The sequence below is a fragment of the Pelodiscus sinensis genome, chromosome 12, assembly GCF_052426305.1.
Source record: "Pelodiscus sinensis isolate ZL-2025 chromosome 12, ASM5242630v1, whole genome shotgun sequence".
NCBI classification, from domain to species: domain Eukaryota; kingdom Metazoa; phylum Chordata; order Testudines; family Trionychidae; genus Pelodiscus; species Pelodiscus sinensis.
In genome coordinates, this window is record NC_143063.1 from 1,447,428 (window position 1) to 1,464,968 (window position 17,541).

The 17,541-nt window shown below is 57.4% G+C and overlaps 1 protein-coding gene across 2 annotated transcripts; it reads right to left on the minus strand.

The window, feature by feature from the left end:
- Positions 1 to 641: 641 nt before the first annotated feature.
- LOC102459921 (uncharacterized) lies at positions 642 to 8,982 on the minus strand. Of its 2 annotated transcripts, none has more exons than XM_075940699.2 (6): positions 8,692 to 8,982; positions 7,757 to 7,808; positions 7,020 to 7,207; positions 2,990 to 3,148; positions 2,186 to 2,305; positions 642 to 834 (listed from the first exon to the last, which is right to left on the minus strand). In XM_075940699.2, the coding sequence occupies exons 1-6, from the start codon at positions 8,836 to 8,838 to the stop codon at positions 721 to 723; spliced, it is 780 nt and encodes a 259-aa protein (XP_075796814.2). In that variant the 5' UTR covers positions 8,839 to 8,982; the 3' UTR covers positions 642 to 720. The 2 variants fall into 2 exon arrangements, with proteins under 2 accessions (XP_075796814.2, XP_075796813.2); XM_075940698.2 differs by having other exon boundaries at positions 7,757 to 7,805; positions 8,692 to 8,975.
- Positions 8,983 to 17,541: the final 8,559 nt, after the last annotated feature.

The window sequence follows — 17,541 nt, forward strand, 5'->3', positions numbered from 1 at the left end:
TTCCCACCACGTGCACAGCAGGCCCCCACCGCCCAGAAGGGCCGAGCCCCCCCACGGCCTCTCCTGGCCACTGCCTCCCGGTGTGTGAGCCCCCGCTGACTCCACGAGCGAGCTGCCCCCCTGGGGCCACTGGGGCATGTGGACCTTCCCCCCACGCCCAGGGAAGCGTGACCCTCCCCACCTCCAGGGCACTGCCCTCCCCCACCCAGTGGGCGCAGGCAGAGAGGGCCCCACCCCCAAGAAGGCCCAGCCCCACGGCTAGAAACACCCAAGGTGCCCCATGGCTCCTGGCCGCCCCTCCCAGCGCTCCCTGCTGCTCTGGGGGAAGGGGCGTCTCGGCAGGTAGCCGCGCCGGCCGGGAGCGCTCGGCCTGGCGAACTCGGTACACTGCGCGGGAATTGCCCGGGCTCTCCCTGGGCTCCCTGCCCTGCGGTGACTGCTGGGGGCCGGGCCCACGGGCTGCGACCCAGTCAGAGGTTCAGGGCTTGGGACAAGGAGACCCCTGAACGGCGCCTGACCCCCCCGAGCCGCAGTCGGCCTGAGACACCCCCCATGCGCCCTGAGCAGCCTGGTGTTCTTCCCGCCCCATCCCCACCCCGACCCCCCAGCTCCTCTGGCGCGGGCCGGGCAGGCAGGGCTGCTGCGTTCCAACAGGTTTATTGAGGCGCGGTCGCTGGGTCGGCCTGGCCCAGGGCTCTTGTCGCAGGGCCGGGGGGCGTCTCACCAGGGAAGAACTTTCCCTTCCCAGCTGACAAAGGCCCCGTTGTCCTTCTCGGAGAGCGTGGGCAGCACCTCCAGGATCTCGCGGACGCTCGCGTCCACCGCCAGGGGGGCCTGCAGGGGAGAAGGAGAGTGAGGGGGGAGCCTGCCCAGGGCTGACCCAGGGGCACCAGGACCAGCCATGGGCCTGGCAGCCAAACTGGGCCCTGAGGGATCCCAACTGCAGGTGTCAGATTTGGGTGAGGGGAGCCTGAAAACAGCCCCCATTGTTACAATCTGGTTCTTCGGTAGCCATGTTGGAAGTCCTGTGCTAGGCCTGAAGGGCAGCAGCCACTAGCTGTAAGGCCTGGAGTCACATCCTCACATTCCATCTATGTTGCATTAAAATAGTGTCACCCCAGGCTGGGAGAAGGGGATTTTGCCCGGACAGCTCCCCACGGTCACCAGATCTCGAGATGGGTAGAGAAAACTGAAGTCACCCCATTGTGTCTGGCAAGAAACTGCTTCTCCACAGTTAGGTTGTGGAATCCTCATCCTATGGCTAAGTGGCCTCACTTTCCTATTGTTTGTAACTGTTCCTGTCTGCTGGATAATTAATGTTGCTGGGTGTAAATCGATTAAGGTGGTGGGGTGTGATTGGTTAGGTACTTCTGTTCTGATTGGTTAGTAAAATTATACTAAAATAATCGGTGAAGGTCTAGCTAAGCAGGACTCAGGTTTCATTCTATAAACTGGGGTCCAAGAAGTAACAGAAGCAGAAGGAAAGAAGACCAGCTGGAAGAAGAACAAAGGGAAACAAGAACAGAGAGGAACACCAAGAAGGGGGAAGACCTGGAAGAACTCACCTCCAAGACCCAGCCTAAGACCAGGGCTGCCAGGACCTCTCTGCACGACCGTGACGTGCAGCAGCTAGGATCCAGAGAGACTGCCCTTGCCTGGCCAACAAGCTCTTTCAATGGCTAAAGATCCTGCCAACCCGCAGGAAGTTCTGCCCCGAGCCCTAGGAATTGGGTGAGGGTGGGTGTGTAAATTGACAGGGTTGCACCCTGAGCCCTAGGAACGGGGTAAAGGTGTGTCCCTACAGTGTGGAAGGGACAGAGATGTGTGTGCAGGTACCACCACCTGTGCCTGGGGGCTCATGGTGCCCCGTGACCGTCTCTCGCCCTGGCGCAGGTGAGGCGGTGGCTGCTCTTCTGTGCTCCTGCTGCCCCCACGTCGCCGCGCTGCGTGGGCCGTGGGGCGAGTGTGCCAGCATACGCCCACCCCTCGCGCTGGCTGTGCACAGGGGGCAGGTAGCAAACAGGAGTTTCAGTGCCCAGGACAGAGCTGAGCCCCGGGGTCTGATGACAGAGTCACTGGGACCCTCCCGCTCTGGACCAGGTAGAGCTGGAGGGGACGGCAGTTTCCAGCGGAGCCGTGAGCCCTGCGATGAGCATCTGCCCTGCGTCGCCCCGCAGTTGCCTACCTTGAGGGAGGCTCTACTCCCCATGTCCGTCTGCACCCAGCCCGGGTGGAGAGCCACGCTCAGGATCCCGTCCCCGCCGTGCGCCAAGGCCTGGCACTTGGTGAGCATGTTCAGCGCCGCCTGCGGGGAGACACCATGAGCCGAAGCCGCAGCAACTGGGGGAGGGCAGGGCCCTGCAGGAAGTGACCCCAGGTCCCGAGGGAGCTGGAAAAGGGGTGAGGACCGGGGCAGAGCTGCAGTCAGAGGCTCTCCATGCAGCCAGCCGGGTGCTCTCAGGCAGGGCGTGGAGAAGGGGCTGTAGCTGTACTCCGAAGAGCCACTGCTACTGAGCGGTCGCAGGGCTGTCTCAGCTGAGCACAATGTAGAGCAGTGCCGAGGCTGCTCTGGGTCCTGCAGGGGCAGGGCGGGTGGGGGGAGTGTAATGAGGCATCAATTCGCCTTTGTTCCCCCTCCAGTTTCATCCCGGGGGTGGCTGAGGAGCTGGGCCCTTGCTCTCTGAACTGGGGGGCTTTGTCCCTTGGAAGGGCCAGAACTAATAGCTCCACCCCCCGAGACTGGCTGGACAAGAGCTGGACAGCCCCACGCCCGGCCCTGGACGGGGATTTCCTGGATGGGATACAGGCGCCGTGGAAAGGTCCCCGCTGGATGGGAACTCGGCACGGAGCCGACGGGGATTCCCGACAGCCGAACAGCAGCCAGCCCGGCACCGCGGGGAGGCTAGAAGGGCTGGGCAAAGCAGCGGGCTGCACGTCTGTGCAAGCAGAGAGCCGGCAGAATTCAGGCCCTGCGGCGCGTGCCCTGTACCTTGCTGCAGCGATAGGAGACGGCTTGCCCCAAATGCCAGAGAAAGACGTTCTGGATGGAGCCGGCCTCACTGGACATGTTGACAATGGCCGCCCGGCTGCAGCTCAGCCCTGTCCGGGGGCTCTCCTGGGCAGCCTTCTTCAGCAAGGGCAGGAAGGCCTGGGCAGGGGGAGAAAGGAGCAGCCAGGTGGTCAGCTTAGGGGAAAGGAACCAGGGTTGTGGGGCAAGGGTACTAGAAAGTGAAAAATTATGTAGAAAAGTCTGCAAGTCCCCAGGGCCTGATGAAATGCACCTAGAAAACTCCAGAAGCTTAAAGGAGGTAGCTGAGCCTTTAGCGATCATCTCTGAAAAGTCATGGAAGTCAGGAGAGATTCCAGAAGGGCAAATCTAGCACCCATCTATAAAATGGAAGTAAGAACAACCCAGGAAACTACAGACCCGGTCAGTTTAACTTCTGTGCCAAGGAAGGTAATGGAGCAAGTAATTAAAGAATTTATCTGCAAACACCTGGAGGATAATAGGGTGACAGGTAACAGCCAACATGGGTTTGTAAAGAACAAATTGTGTCAAACCAATCTGATAGCTTCCTTTGATAGGATAACGAGTCTTGTGGATAAGGGAGAAGGTGTGGAGGTGGTTTACCTAGACTTTAGTGAGGCATTTGATACAGTATCGCATGATCTTCTTATCAGTAAAACTAGGGAAATCCAACCTAGATGGGGCTACTATAAGGTGGGTGTGTAACTGGCTGGATAACCGTTCTCAGAAAGTTATTAACGGTTCAGTCATGCTGGAAGGGCAGAACAAGTGGGGTTCCGCAGGGGTCTGTTTTGGGACCAGTTCTGTTCAATATCTTCATCAACGATTTAGATATCAGCATAGAGAGTACGGTTATTAAATGTGCAGATGATCCCAACCTGGGAGGGGTTGCAACTGCTTTGGAGGTTAGGGTCATAATTCAAAATGATCTGGACAAACTGGAGAAATGGTCTGAGGTCAACAGGATGAAGTTGAATAAGGACAAATGCAAAGTGCTCCACTTAGGAAGGAACAATCCGTGTCACACACACAGACTGGGAAGCGACTGTCTAGGAAGGAGTACAGCAGAAAGGGATCTAGGGGTCAGAGTGGATCACAAACTAAATACGAGTCAACAATGTGATGCTGTTGCAAAAAAAGCAAACATGATTGTGGGAGGCATTAACAGGTGTGTTGTGAGCAAGACACGAGAAGTCATTCTTCCGCTCTACTCCGCGCTGATCAGGCCTCAGCTGGAGTACTGTGTCCAGTGCTGGGTACCGCATTTCAAGAAAGATGTGAAGAAATTGGAGAAGGTCCAGAGAAGAGCAACAAAAACAATGAAAGATCTAGAGAACTCGAGCTATGAAGGAAACCTGAAAGAACTGGGCTTGTTTAGTCTGGAAAGGAGAAGACTGAGAGGGGACATGAGAGCAGGTTTCAAGTATCTAAAAGGGGGTCACAAGGAGGAGAGAGAAAAATTGTTCATCTTGGCATCTGAGGACAGGACAAGCAGCAACGGGCTTAAACTGCAGCAAGGGAGGTTTAGGTTGGACGTTAGGAAACACTTCCTGCCTGTCAGGGTGGATAAACACTGGGATAAATTGCCTAGGAGGTGGTGGAATCCCCATCTCTGGAGATATTGAAGGGCAGGTTGGACAGACACTGCCAGGGATGGTCTGGATGGTGCTTGGTCCTGCCGTGAGGGCAGGGGACTGGACTCGATGCCTCTCGAGGTCCCTGCCAGTTCTAGGATGTTATGAATGTGCTGAGGCTCTCCCCTTTCCCCGTGCAGAAGCTGGAGCCCCGCTCAGGCAAGTGTGGGGAGCCTCGGACCCTCCTCCTGCCTAGGGCGAGGGGGGCTGAGAACAGCCCCCTGCCCATGACTCTGCCCCCAGACTTCCCCTCCAGGGCACATGGAGGGTCCATGGCTTCCACCAGCTGCCTGGGCAGCTCTTTCCATGGCCCAGCTGGGGGAATAAGAGTCCTGAGGGTGCTGTAGGGAGCCATGGACACCCCCCTGGCTCTGTGTGGGAGCCCTGGGCAGCCGGAACCCAGGCAGGGCGCTGCTCTCCCGCCCACCTGCTCTGGGGAGCGGGGAGGGGCAGGGCCTTGCGCTGGCAGAGTAGGAGTAGGGTTGCCAGGTGTCTGGCATTGTACCAGGCAGTCAGGTATTGGCGCGCTCTGCCCGGGAAAACAAACGAGAGGCTACCGGACGCGTGCAATGTGCGGTATTTCTGATTGTTCCGGCTGCGCACCGGACAGAAGCTTGGTGGGGGCGCGGGAGCGGCTGGGAGTCCCAGCTGGGAGGCGGGACCGTGCTTGCCACCGGGAGCCCCCAGTCTGTTGAGTGTGAGGAGGCGGGGAAGCCTCCTCGCTCGTGCGTCGCCACGAGCCTGCACAGGACAGGGTCTGCCAGTGCCCGGGTCAGTCCCACTCCCAACCGGCCAATGTGCTCACGCCTGCCCCTTCCTGGCTGGTTGGTTCTCCCCCACTTCCCCTCCTGATCTCCCCGGCCAGGCCCCCTGCACTCCCCCAGCTCTGCTTCCTGCCGGCCGGTCCCTCTTCCTGATCTCCCCCGGCCAGCTCCGCTGCATCCCCTCTGCCAGCTCTGCTTTCATCCCCCTGGTCCTCCGGGCCCCCCCTTCCAGCCAGCCTCGTGGCCCCCGATCCCCGCCAACTCTGCTTCCCACCCCCCCTTCCTCCCGGCCAGCCCCACCCCCCCTCCCAGCCGGTCCCCCTCCTCCGATATTCCGCAGCCAGCCCCGTTCTGCCCTACCCGCCCCCACAACCACCCCTGCTTCCCGTTGGCCCCCCCATCTCTCCCGGCCAGCCCCGTTAGTTGTTTCCCCCATGAAGTGTGTCTGGTGTTTTGGGTTTTTTAAATGACTACCTGGCAACCCCTAGCACTGATCCTATCCCTGTGCCAGCCCCAGGTCTTTTTGGTTTTGCTCAACAACTTTGTCCCCCCACACTTTTTATTTCCTTCAACAGAATTTTTTCTCGGTGTTTTTTTTTGCGGGGGGAGGGGGCTGTTCAGGATTTTTGTTTCAACCATCTGGAACCCAAGGAAGGAGGAATGCCTTGCCCTGGTTGTGAGGTACCTCCTCCCCGCCACCTGCCCTTCCCATGACACTAGCTGGTCTGCGCCGGCTCTGGGTCGGCTCCCTGACACCTCCCGCCTCTGGCCACACAAGCCCTGCCTTCCCGGCCTCGCGCTCTGCACACAGGGACCCCCCAGGGCAAAGCCCCCCGCGCCTTCCCTGCAGCACCTGGCTACGCGCAGTGTGACCAGGCTGGCGGGGTTCAGCTGCAGGCAGCACCACTGTGCCCAGCTCCCTGGCCAGGGGGCCCGTGCGGAGAGTCGAATCCCGTTACATCAGGACACGCTGTCTAGAGAGGGAAGGTAACGAGCACGCGCTCTTCTCGCCCCGAGACGCTTCTCGGCCAAAGGTCTCTCCAGGGCATGGACGGCAGCCTGGCTGCGATCCCTTCTGCAAGAAGCAAACGCCCTGCCGGTTTGCGTCCTCAGGGAAGGAGTCCAGGGTGTCCTCTTTGGCCCCCAGTACACTTGTCTAACCCTGTGACGGGCTCCTTAGGACGATGGACCCCCCCCACACACACAGACACACGCTGCTTGCGAGCTCCTGTTGTTCCTCTCTCCTTGACGCTTTCATGCCCCGTCCCGAGCATTCAGCACAGGCTGCCAAGAGGAGACCCCGGGAACCGTGCGCCCCCTCAGGGCTGACAGACGGCCTGGGGCATGGGCTTTGGGGAGCTACCGCTCACTTCCTCCAAGGCCTGGAGAGGGAAAGGCGGGGTCCCAGCAGGGAGCGTAGCGGGAGTGCCAACACAATCGTGTGGACATGGCCCCAGCCCGACCGCCGGGAGAGGGGAAATGAGTCACTGGATTTCCAGCCCACCACTTTCAAGTGGCAGTCTGGTTTTGAAGGGCTTTCGCCCAAGACTGGCCCCGCACCGGGGTTCCATTTGCCCTCTGTAGGGGCCTTACCTGGCTCACCAGCAGGGGCCCCGTCACGTTGGTTGCATACACCAGGGCCATGCCCTCCGGCGTCTCAGACTCCAGCGTGCTCGGCATCACGGTGCCAGCGTTGTTTATCAGCAGGGTGAGCCCCGAGCCTTTCAGCTGCTCCTGCACGCTGGCTGCGGCCGCCTGGATGCTGGCCGGGTGGGTAACGTCTGGGGGGAGACAGCACAGGGGCATAAGCACACGATCCCTCCTCGCCCATGTCGCTCCCTACCACATCCTGGCCCAGGGAGCTTTGCACGCGGGGCAGAGGTAGGAGAGGGGCGGGGGGAGGGAGAGAACCGGGGCTGGGTCCAGAGCAGCCCCAAGGGAAGGGTCGTTACTGGCTCCCTGGACAGCTGCAGCAGCCTGATCAGTGCAGCTCGGTGGCCGTCAGCGCGCGGCTCCTGGTGTGCGGGCGAGCGACGGGGACGGGAAGGGGGATGGTTTAAAACGGGTTTGGCTGCATTGCTGGTGAGAGAATTGCCCAGCCTGGGCAGAGCCGCCAGGGGCCAGTCTCATGCGAGGGGTCTGGCCCGGGGGCTTCCCAGCCGGCCCCCCCTCACACTCTGGGTCCTGTTCAATGGGCTCCGTCCTGTCCCCCTGCTGGGCTCGGCAGGGAGGATACGGGGGGGGGGGGGGGGGGGGGGGGGGGGGGGGGGGGGGGGGGGGGGGGGGGGGGGGGGCGCAAGGGAATGCTGGGCCCAGGGCAGGGCACCCACCTAGTGCCACGATCACCAGGTTTGGATGCCTGGACGCCAAGTCCTGGAGCTGCTGGAAAGGGATAAAGTTAATGAGTATTGACATGGCACCTGCCTGGAGCCGGGCTGGGCAGCGTCCAGCTCCCTGCTGCCCCTGGGCCCGAGTCCAGATCTCGGTGCTTCCCTGTGCCAGCCCCCGGGCTGCGTCCCGCCTGGGCTTTGTGGGTCTGGAGGAGGCGGCCAGTTGCCCCTGAGCATTTCCCCGGCAGCAGCAACCTCTGCTCCACAGTGCCAGCCCCTCGAAGATACTGTGAGTCTGCCATTTCCCAGGCTGGGTGCGTGGGCACCGCCCTGGGCCGGGGCCTTGGGGCTCCCACCACTGAGCTGCCCTGTCACTGGATGGAGGCCAGGTCCTTCAGCAGACAGAGGGCCTGGGGTCGTGGCAGCCAAGGGAGGTGAGTCCAGGAAGCGCTGCTGCCGGCCAGGGCGGCAACAGGCGCTGGGGGGTAGGGTGCTGGGGAGAGGGCAGGAGCCCAGAGAAGGGGCATTCACCGCGCTCGCAGGGCAGAGGTGCCGAGCAGAGCCGGAGGGAGGAGGCGGAGAGGAAAACACGAGTTGCCTTTAAGAGTCCTGATTCGAGGGGCTTGGACCCATGATGCCGGCTGGCTGGCTGGCTGGGGGCTGCCAGTGCAGGGGAGAACTGAGCTGTGGTGACACCAGGCCTGCGCCGTGCCAGCCGGCCCCGATGAGTTACCCCGGGGGCAGCCGCTACTGCCCTGTCCTTGCTGCTCTGGGACTCATCGGACAGGTTTCCAGGGGCTTCGGGTGCAGCTGCGCACTCCGGGGTGGGAGCCGGGTCTGCAGTGACCTCCTTGCCCCGGCAGGCTGCTCTGGGATGGGACGCCCCTTGTTCAGCTTCCCCTCCCTGCCCCCCGCCAGCTCCCCTCGCCCCTCACCTGCGCTCGCTCTCCCGCTGGGTCCCGGCAGCCGGCGAAGACCCTCTCTGGTGGGTTGGCCTTCCCCAGCAGCTGCCTGACCAGCTCCAGGCCGATGCCCCGATTGGCCCCCGTCACCAGCACGCTGCGCACACACAGGCCAGCCATAGCCCCTCGTCTGCCTCTGCTCCGGCTGGCAGTGCCACCCCCAGTGGGAGCGGGGCTAGTTATAGCCCCCGAAATCCCCGCCCCGCTCTGCCCTGCAGCTGGGAACGAGGCAGGAAGAGCTGGGTGTAGAAGGCGCCTGTGATCGGGGGTTGGGACTTTGCTCCAGTGTGGTGCATGCTGTGCATTTCTGTGTACAAAGTGATCGCAGGTCAGGTGAACTATGCCGAGGTCAGAGATACTTGACTGTGGAAGCAACAACAGCCTGTGAGCAGCCCACCTGGAGCAGCCCCTGCGCTGTGGCAGGAGCAAAGGTGGCGTTTCCGCAAGGCCTCTCTGCCGCAGTCCCAGCTGGGCGTTCCACGAGGGACGGAGCCGGATCTGCCGGGACACACCCCCAGCCTTGGGAATGTCACTGAAATGGGACCAGAGAACATTTGTTCACTGGCCATTCCCACAGGTGGGTGGGGAAACTGAGGCAAAAGCCACCGGACCGAGATAGCGAGGGGGCTGTGACAGACGGCTGGCTAAGCCAGCGCTCTGCCACGGTAGCCTGGCTAAAGAGGCCGAGGGGGAACGGCTGAGCAAGCCCAGGCCTGAAGGGCTGTTAGAAGCAGCTGTGAGCCTCACTGGGCGAGGGCTATGTAAGGCAGAGGAAGGAAGCCAGGAGAGGGCAAGGAGGAGCCAGGAGCCAGGATGTGGCTGAGTGTGCGCCCAGGCAGATGGAGGCACTGACTTGACTGGAAGCTTTGCACACAGGAGGCGGGGGGAACGGACAATACAAGCCCAGGTGACGCAGCGGAAGGCTCTCTGGCTGATTCGTGGACCAGAAGGTGTCCCAAACCAAGGGGCCTGAGCGGGGACTGCGCCACAGGGGTGTTTTACTTACAGGTCACCTGACTGATGCACTGTTGCTGGGTTTTCCCAACTGGACGCTGTGTTGCTGCGTCTCATGCTGTGGCCCGGGGCCTGCGAGAAGGTGAGGACAGGCTGTCGTGTACTGGCGCATTCAGCTGGATGGAACAGGGAGGGCCAAGGAGTCAAAGGTGTTAACGTGCCCCTGCTGCGTTCAGCATTCACCACTTGTTGGAACATAAGAATGGCCGTACTGGGTTAGACCAAAGGTCCATCTAGCCCAGTATCCTGTCTGCCGACAGTGGCCAGCGCCAGGTGCCCCGGAGGGGGTGGACCGAAGATAATGATCAAGCGATTTGTCTTGTGCCATCTGTCTCCAGGGACACCATTCCTACCCCCTGGCTAATAGCCTTTTATGGACCTAACCTCCATGAATTTATCTAGCTTCTCTTTAAACTGCTACAGTCCTAGCCTTCGCAGCCTCCTCCGGCAAGGAGTTCCACAGGTTGACTACACGCTGTGTGAAGAAGAACTTTTGCTTATTAGTTTTAAACTTGCTACCCATGAATTTCATTTGGTGTCCTCTAGTTCTTCTATTATGGGAACTAATAAATAACTTTTCTTTATCAGCCCTCTCCACACCACTCATGATTTTATAGACCTCTATCATATCCCCCCTCGGTCTCCTCTTTTCTAAACTGAAAAGTCCCAGTCGCTTTAGCCTCTCCTCATATGGGACCCGTTCCAAACCCCTCATTTTAGTTGCCCTTTTCTGGACCCTTTCCAAGGCCAAAATATCTTTTTTGAGGTGAGGAGACCACATCCGTACACAGTATTCCAGATGTGGGCGTACCATAGTTTTATACAGGGGCAGTAAGATATTCTGGGTCTTATTTTCTATCCTTTTCTTAACAATTCCTAACATTCTATTTGCCTTTTTGACCGCCGCTGCACTCTGTGTGGACGTTTTCAGAGAACCCCAACAAGATCGCTTTCCTGATTTGTCGTAGCCAAATTAGCCCCCATCATGTCATATTTGTACAGTTGGGGTTATTTTTTCCAACATGCATTACTTTACACTTATCCACATTGAACTTCATTTGCCATTTTGTTGCCCAATCACTCAGTTTGGTGAGATCTTTTTGAAGTTCTTCACAGTCTGCTTCTGTCTCGACTATCTTAAACAGTTTAGTATCATCCGCAAACTTTACCACCTCACTGCTTGCCCCTTTCTCCAGATCATTTATGAATAACTTGAACAGGATTGGTCCTAGGACTGACCTTTGGAGGACACCACTAGTTACCCCTCTCCATTCTGAAAATTTACCATTTATTCCTACCCTTTGTTTCCTGTCTTTTAACCAGTTCTCAATCCATGGAAGGACCTTCCCTCTTATCCCATGGCCATGTAATTTACACAAGAGCCTTTGGTGAGGGACTTTGTCAAAGGCTTTCTGAAAATCTAAGTATACTATTGTGACGTAGTGGGGGTACAAGGAAGTTACTCACCCTGTGCAGTAACGTTTGTTCTTCGAGATGCGTGTCCCGTGGGTGCTCCACTGTAGGTGTCGGCTTGTCCCGGCGCCGCAGATTGGAGATCTTTCTAGCCGTAGTCTGCCGGACCGCGCATGCGCGAAGTGCGGCTCGTGGCTTTTCGCGCCGTTTGAGCAGCGCTGGTCCGGCTCCCGCCAGTTCCTCCTGCCTCTTAGTCTGAAAGACAAATAATAATAAATTCCGAAGAGGGGAGGAGGGCGGGTCGTGGAGCACCCACGGGACACGCATCTCGAAGAACAAATGTTACTGCACAGGGTAACTTCCTTTTCTTCTTCGAGCAGTGTCCCGTGGGTGCTCCACTGTAGGTGAATGTATAGCAGTAGCTCACGAATGGAGGAGGGTTCGGAGCTATCGTGCCGTAGCTGAGGATAACACTGCTGTCGCCACCGTGGAATCAGGTATTATCAAGTTCGGGACAGCGTAATGTGTGGCGAATGTTAAATTGGAAGACCACGTAGCAGCTCTGCAGATATCTATCAAGGGGACCCCCTTGAGAAAAGCAGTGGATGTAGCCACCGCCCGAGTTGAATGAGCCCTCATAGTTGAAGGCAGTGGTTTCTTACGCAGTTCGTAACATGACCTTATGCACTGTACGATGGAAGAAGAGATGTGTTGGGCGGACAGTGGGCGACCCTTAGAACGGTCCGTCATTGATACTAATAATGCATCCGTCGCACGGAATGGTTTGGTCCTCTTGATGTAAAAGGCGAGAGCCCGTCTGACGTCCAAAGTGTGTAGGCGTGCATGCTCTGGTGACGCATGTGGTTTAGGATAGAATACTGGGAGGATTATAGGTTCGTTAATGTGAAATCGAGAGACCACTTTGGGACGAAATCGCGGTAATGTTCGGAGTATTACTGCTTGGTGCGTAAAAATCGTATATGGAGGAGAGGCTGACAGCGCAGCTAGTTCACTCACTCTCCTTGCGGAAGTGATGGCTAGTAAGAAAATGACCTTCATGGACAAGTCGTATAAGGTACATGTCGCGAGCGGTTCAAACGGTCTGGCCGTCAGGGAATTGAGAACCAACTCAAGGTCCCAAGGATCCGCTGGTTGAGTATAATGCGGGTAAAGGTTAGACATTCCTTTCAAAAACCTTTTAGTTGTTGGATGAGAAAATATTGAGTATCCGTTAATCTGCTGGTGAAAGGCTGCAATTGCAGCGACGTGAACTCTGATGGAGGTGCAGGTGAGGCCTGACTCCTTAAGGTGTACGAGATAGTCCAGGATCTATTGTAAAGGTGAGGAGACCGGGTCCAGGCCCTTTTGTAAACACCACGATGAGAAACGTGACCATTTAGAAAGGTAAGTAGACCGTGTAGAGAGTTTTCTACTGTTCAGCAGAATGTGCTTGACCGACTGTGAGCATAGCACCTCTGATTGTTGGAACCAACTAGGTACCACTCCGTGAGCGCGAGATGATTCACCTGCGGGTGAAGCAGGAAGCGATGATTCTGCGACAGGAGATCGTGTCGAGGTGGCAGAGGAAATGGAGGATGCTTCGACATGCAATGTAGGCATGGGTACCATGTTTGCCTGGACTAGGCTGGGGCTATTAGGATTACTGTGGCCCTGTCCCGTATTATTTTCTCTACCACCCGTGGAATTAGAGGTGTGGGTGGGAATGCGTATAGTAGGTGACGCCCCCAGTTGTATAGGAAAGCATCGCCCTCTGAATTCTGTCCGATGCCCGCTCTCGAGCAATACCGAGGACATTTCGTATTGCGAGACGTTGCGAAGAGGTCCACTACTGGGAAACCCCAACGTTGGAATATCGTCGCAGTCACGGTCGGGTGTAGCTCCCATTCGTGATTGGGAGAGAAGTGCCTGCTGAGGGCGTCCGCCCTTACATTGTGCTGACCGGGGAGGTATTCTGCGACTAGAAAGATATTGTGGTGATTGCACATGTTCCATAGGCGAACCGCCTCCGCACACAGGGAGTGAGACCTGGCGCCCCCTTGCTTGTTTATATAATAGACGGTCGTTATATTGTCCGTCAGGACTCGTATGACCTGGTCTTGAATGACAGGAAGGAAGTGTTGACATGCCCTGTACACTGCCCTGAGCTCCAGAAAGTTGATGTGCATCAGCAACTCGTCTGGCAACCATAGGCCTTGTATTTGCTCGCGCCCGAGGTGCGCACCCCATCCGATGAGTGACGCATCCGTTGTCAATTGCATCGACGGTTGGGGGCGATGAAAGGGTACTCCTAACAATAGATTGTTTGGTACTGTCCACCAAGTAAGTGATTTCTTGACGTAGGTAGGTACTGTTATCGTCCTGTGGACGTCGCGTACGTTGGGGGGACAGATTCAAGCCATCCAATGTTGTATGCATCGCAAATGTAACCTTGCGTGCTTCACTACGTATGTTGTTGAGGCCATGTGACCCATGAGCTGCAGGCACCTTAGTATGGGAACCTTTGGGCTGACGAGTAATATCTGAATCAAGTCTTGCATCGTGGAAAATCTTTCCATCGGTAATGATGCGCGTTCGGTCGTAGAGTCGAGACGGGCGCCTATGAATTGTATTGTTTGACATGGTTCCAGTGATGACTTTGGAACGTTGAGAAGGAGTCCCAGCTCGTGAAAGAGCCTGCGTGTTATCTGAGTGGCGCTGATCGACTCCTGGAGTGACTGGGCTCTTATTAGGCAATCGTCGAGGTACGGGGAAAATCATTATGTGAAGGCGACGTAAGTATGCCGTCACCACAGCCAGGGTCTTGAAGAAAACCCGCGGAGCCGACGAGAGACCGAACGGCAGGACCTTGTACTGGAAATGGTCTGTACCGATTTGGAAGCGCAGAAATCGTCTGTGTGCTGGGTGGATCGCAATGTGAAAATATGCGTCCTGAAGATCGAGGGATGTGAACCAATCCCCATTCTGAAGTGCTGGGATGATTGTAGTTAAGGTAACCATTCGAAAGCGTTGTTTTCGCAAGAAACGGTTGAGGTCGCGGAGATCTAGTATCGGCCTCCATCCCCCTGACTTCTTTTCCGTTACGAAGTAGCGGGAGTAGAACCCTCTGCCCTTGAATTCGTCCGGAACACGTTCTATCGCCCCAACGGTAAGAAGACGGGCGACTTCCTGCCTGAGCAGTATCTCATGAGATGGGTCCCTGAAAAGGGACGGGGCAGGGGGGGATGGGTGAGGAATCGACGTGAATGGGATGGTATAACCGAGACGAATTGTTTCGAGGACCCATTTGTCGGTGGTGATGTAGGCCCATCAATGGAGGTATGGTCTGAGGCGGTGATGAAATATCGCCTTCGAAGCACTCGGAATGGTATTGACGGGAATGGTTCTCAACCCCTCGAGGGACGCGTCAAACTTGCTGCCTGGTACCCTGTTGGGAAGTCGTTTTGGGCGGCGGGTGTCTGCGTTGTTGCCGCTGCCTACCCCTCTGTTGGTCCTGGGGTCTATATTGAGGGGATTGCCGGAAGGGGGGCCTCTGTCTCTGGTAGGTCGTATATCGCTTTTTGCGGTATGGAGGGGTATACATTCCGAGCGTTTTCAGAGTGGTTCTGGAATCCTTCCCCGAGTGTAGGAGTTGGTCAGTCTTCTCGGAGAAGAGGTTCTTTCTGTCGAAAGGTAAGTCCTCGACCTTGGAAAACAGGTCTTTAGGAGCAGAAGACTGTTGCAGCCAGGATGCTCTGCGCATAACGACTGATGTAGCTGTCGTGAGCGCTGCTGCGTCAGCTGTGTCCAGAGCGATATTTAAGGCCGTTCCTGAGGCTGCGTAGCCTTCTTTTATCACAGCTTTTAGGATGTCCCGCTTTGACTCTGGGATATGTTGTAGCAAAGGTACAAGCTTGGCGTAGTTATCAAAGTTATGGTTCGCCAACAGTGCGGAGTAATTGGCCATTCTGAGTGTTAGAGTTGCCGAGGAATAGATTTTACGTCCGAATAAATCGAGACTTTTACTATCTCGGTCCGCAGCAGTAGGCTTGTACTGTGGCATCTTTGCTCTTTGCTGGACTGCATCCACCACCAAGGAGTTTGGTTGCGGATGCATGAATAGGAACTCCATTCCTTTGGCAGGGACAAAGTACTTTTTATCCGCCTTTTTATTCGTCGGAGGGACGGATGCAGGGGATTGCCAGATGTCATCCGCAATTTCAAGGATAGCTGCGTCCAAAGTTAGGGAGATCTTTGGTTGATGGGTGTGTTTGATGTTACGAAGGAGGTGATGTTGCTTTTGCTCCACGTCACCCAATTGTACGTTCTGGCTGACCGCCACCCTTTGGAACAACTCCTGAAATTGACGGAGGTCATCAGAAGGAGAAGTGTCGCCCTGAAACACTGCGTCGTCGGGGGACGATGAGGATTGCTGCGCCGGTGAACGGTCAGGTTCGACATCCCGGGCGGGAAGAGGTTGCTCGGCGTGGTAGGTAGACCCCGAGGGAGTTGGTGGTCTTACAGGATCAGAAGAAGACTGGTATTTCTGACCTTGTTGATAGGGCGAAACATGGCGATGATGGGGGGATGTGGAGTGACGGGATCTCATTGAGTATTCCGAGCGGGTTGATCTTGGTGATCATGATCTGTCCCTATAATAAGTGCTGCGACTGGGTGAACGCAGGTCATGGCGATAAGAATGGCCAGAACGAGGTGATGTGTGGCCAGTATGAGAGTACTCAGAGTACTGTGGAGACGGGGACCGTGGCTCTGGAGAAAACTCCGGGCTCGGGGATAGAGAAGACAATCCCCTGATTACGTGGGCCGTTGGGGCTAGTAAATGCTCCGGTGGAGAAGATGCCGGAGTAGAGATGACTGAATGTGGAATCACTTCTACTGGCATCGGAGGAATCCGTGCCGACGTAAGCCCCTTCAGCGTTGCTGATCGACTCGGCACCGGTGACTGACTGTGCTCCCGAGATGTCTGGAGGGGAGAAGGCCGTCGCACCGTTGGTGAGCGCCTGTGCTGAGACGGGTCTGCGTCTTGGTGCCGGGGAACGGCTGCGTCTCGGTGCCGGGGAACGGCTGCGTCTCGGTGCCGGGGAACGGACCGGTGCCGGGGGACGCTCGGTGACTAGGATAACTATAACTTGTAACTCTATGGAAAACTATATACAATAATATATAAAGTCTCTCTATCTCTGTAGGAAACAGTAGTCACCAGAGAGACAATATTCCGTCCGCGGCCGAGGACGGTCAGGAGGAACTGGCGGGAGCCGGACCAGCGCTGCTCAAACGGCGCAAAAAGCCACGAGCCGCACTTCGCGCATGCGCGGTCCGGCAGACTACGGCTAGAAAGATCTCCGATCTGCGGCGCCGGGACAAGCCGACACCTACAGTGGAGCACCCACGGGACACTGCTCGAAGAAGAACTGGCTGGTTTCTATGCTGCTGGCTCTGGGGTAACCCCCAATGGCTGCAGTTGGTACCACAGTCCAGCAAAACAGGATGAGTCATTATGCAAAGGGTGTCTCAACCTGTCTGACCAGCCACCCCCCATGGAGAGGAACAAAGAAAGGTGGATGCTGCCCCTGGCTGGGGGGCAGGGCTGGAGGAGAGTGAGTTAGTTTTCTGTCTGGGAGCATGGAGGAAGCAGCCTCAGCAAAGGCTGGGGGGTTTAGAAGCCAAGACTCCTGCCCCATATCAAGGGGGGCTGAGGCATCCTAGGCCTGCCCTGTAACCTGATGACATCTGTGCTGTGCTGTATACTGGGGAAGCAATAAACCACCTCTATTCTACCGGCTGGTGGAGCCCGTTCGTGCTATTTCGGGGGTGCAGGAGGCGGGGGACCCCAACGCGCCGTCACACTGGTGTCAGGGGTGGGATGCACTGCACCCCGTGGATGAAGCTCCCAGCGGCGAGCGACAAGGCACAGTAGAAGCAAGAGCCCTGGAGCCAAGCGTGCTGGAGACAGAGCGAAGCGGTTCCTGGGAATCGTGGGGCGCTGCAGCACTAGACTGGTGAGTCTGCACCGAGGGGACCAGCGGGCAGATGGCCTACGCCCGACTCTTGAAGGCAGAGCTGGTGGGGCTGTGCAGAGAGAGGGGCTTGCCTGTGCGGAAAGCAGCCAAGGCCCAGCTGATTGCCCAGCTGGAAGAGAATGACCAGCCACAGGGCCAGGATCTTGTCCCCAGGGGGAGCAGCCAGACCCCCCCTGAGAGTGTGTCAGGCTCAGAGAGAGGGAGGAGTGCTGGAACCTACCAGAGAGATGAGACAGCTTCCCTGCAAGCCGTAGCCCATCTAGGGCAGGGGCCAGCCCAGCGGAGCTGCGGCGGCTGGAGATCCAGCTGCGGATCAAGGAATTGGAAGCAGAGGACCGAGAGAGGGACCGCCAGGACC

Excerpts from the sequence above, each read along its gene's own strand:
- LOC102459921 (XM_075940699.2), bottom strand. The coding sequence starts at position 8,838 with ATGGCTGGCCTGTGTGTGCGCAGCGTGCTGGTGACGGGGGCCAATCGG. Across the intron at positions 7,208-7,756 it reads CCTGGTGATCGTGGCACTAG|ACGTTACCCACCCGGCCAGC; the intron begins GTGGGTGCCCTG and ends GTCTCCCCCCAG. Across the intron at positions 835-2,185 it reads GGAGTAGAGCCTCCCTCAAG|GCCCCCCTGGCGGTGGACGC; the intron begins GTAGGCAACTGC and ends TCTCCCCTGCAG.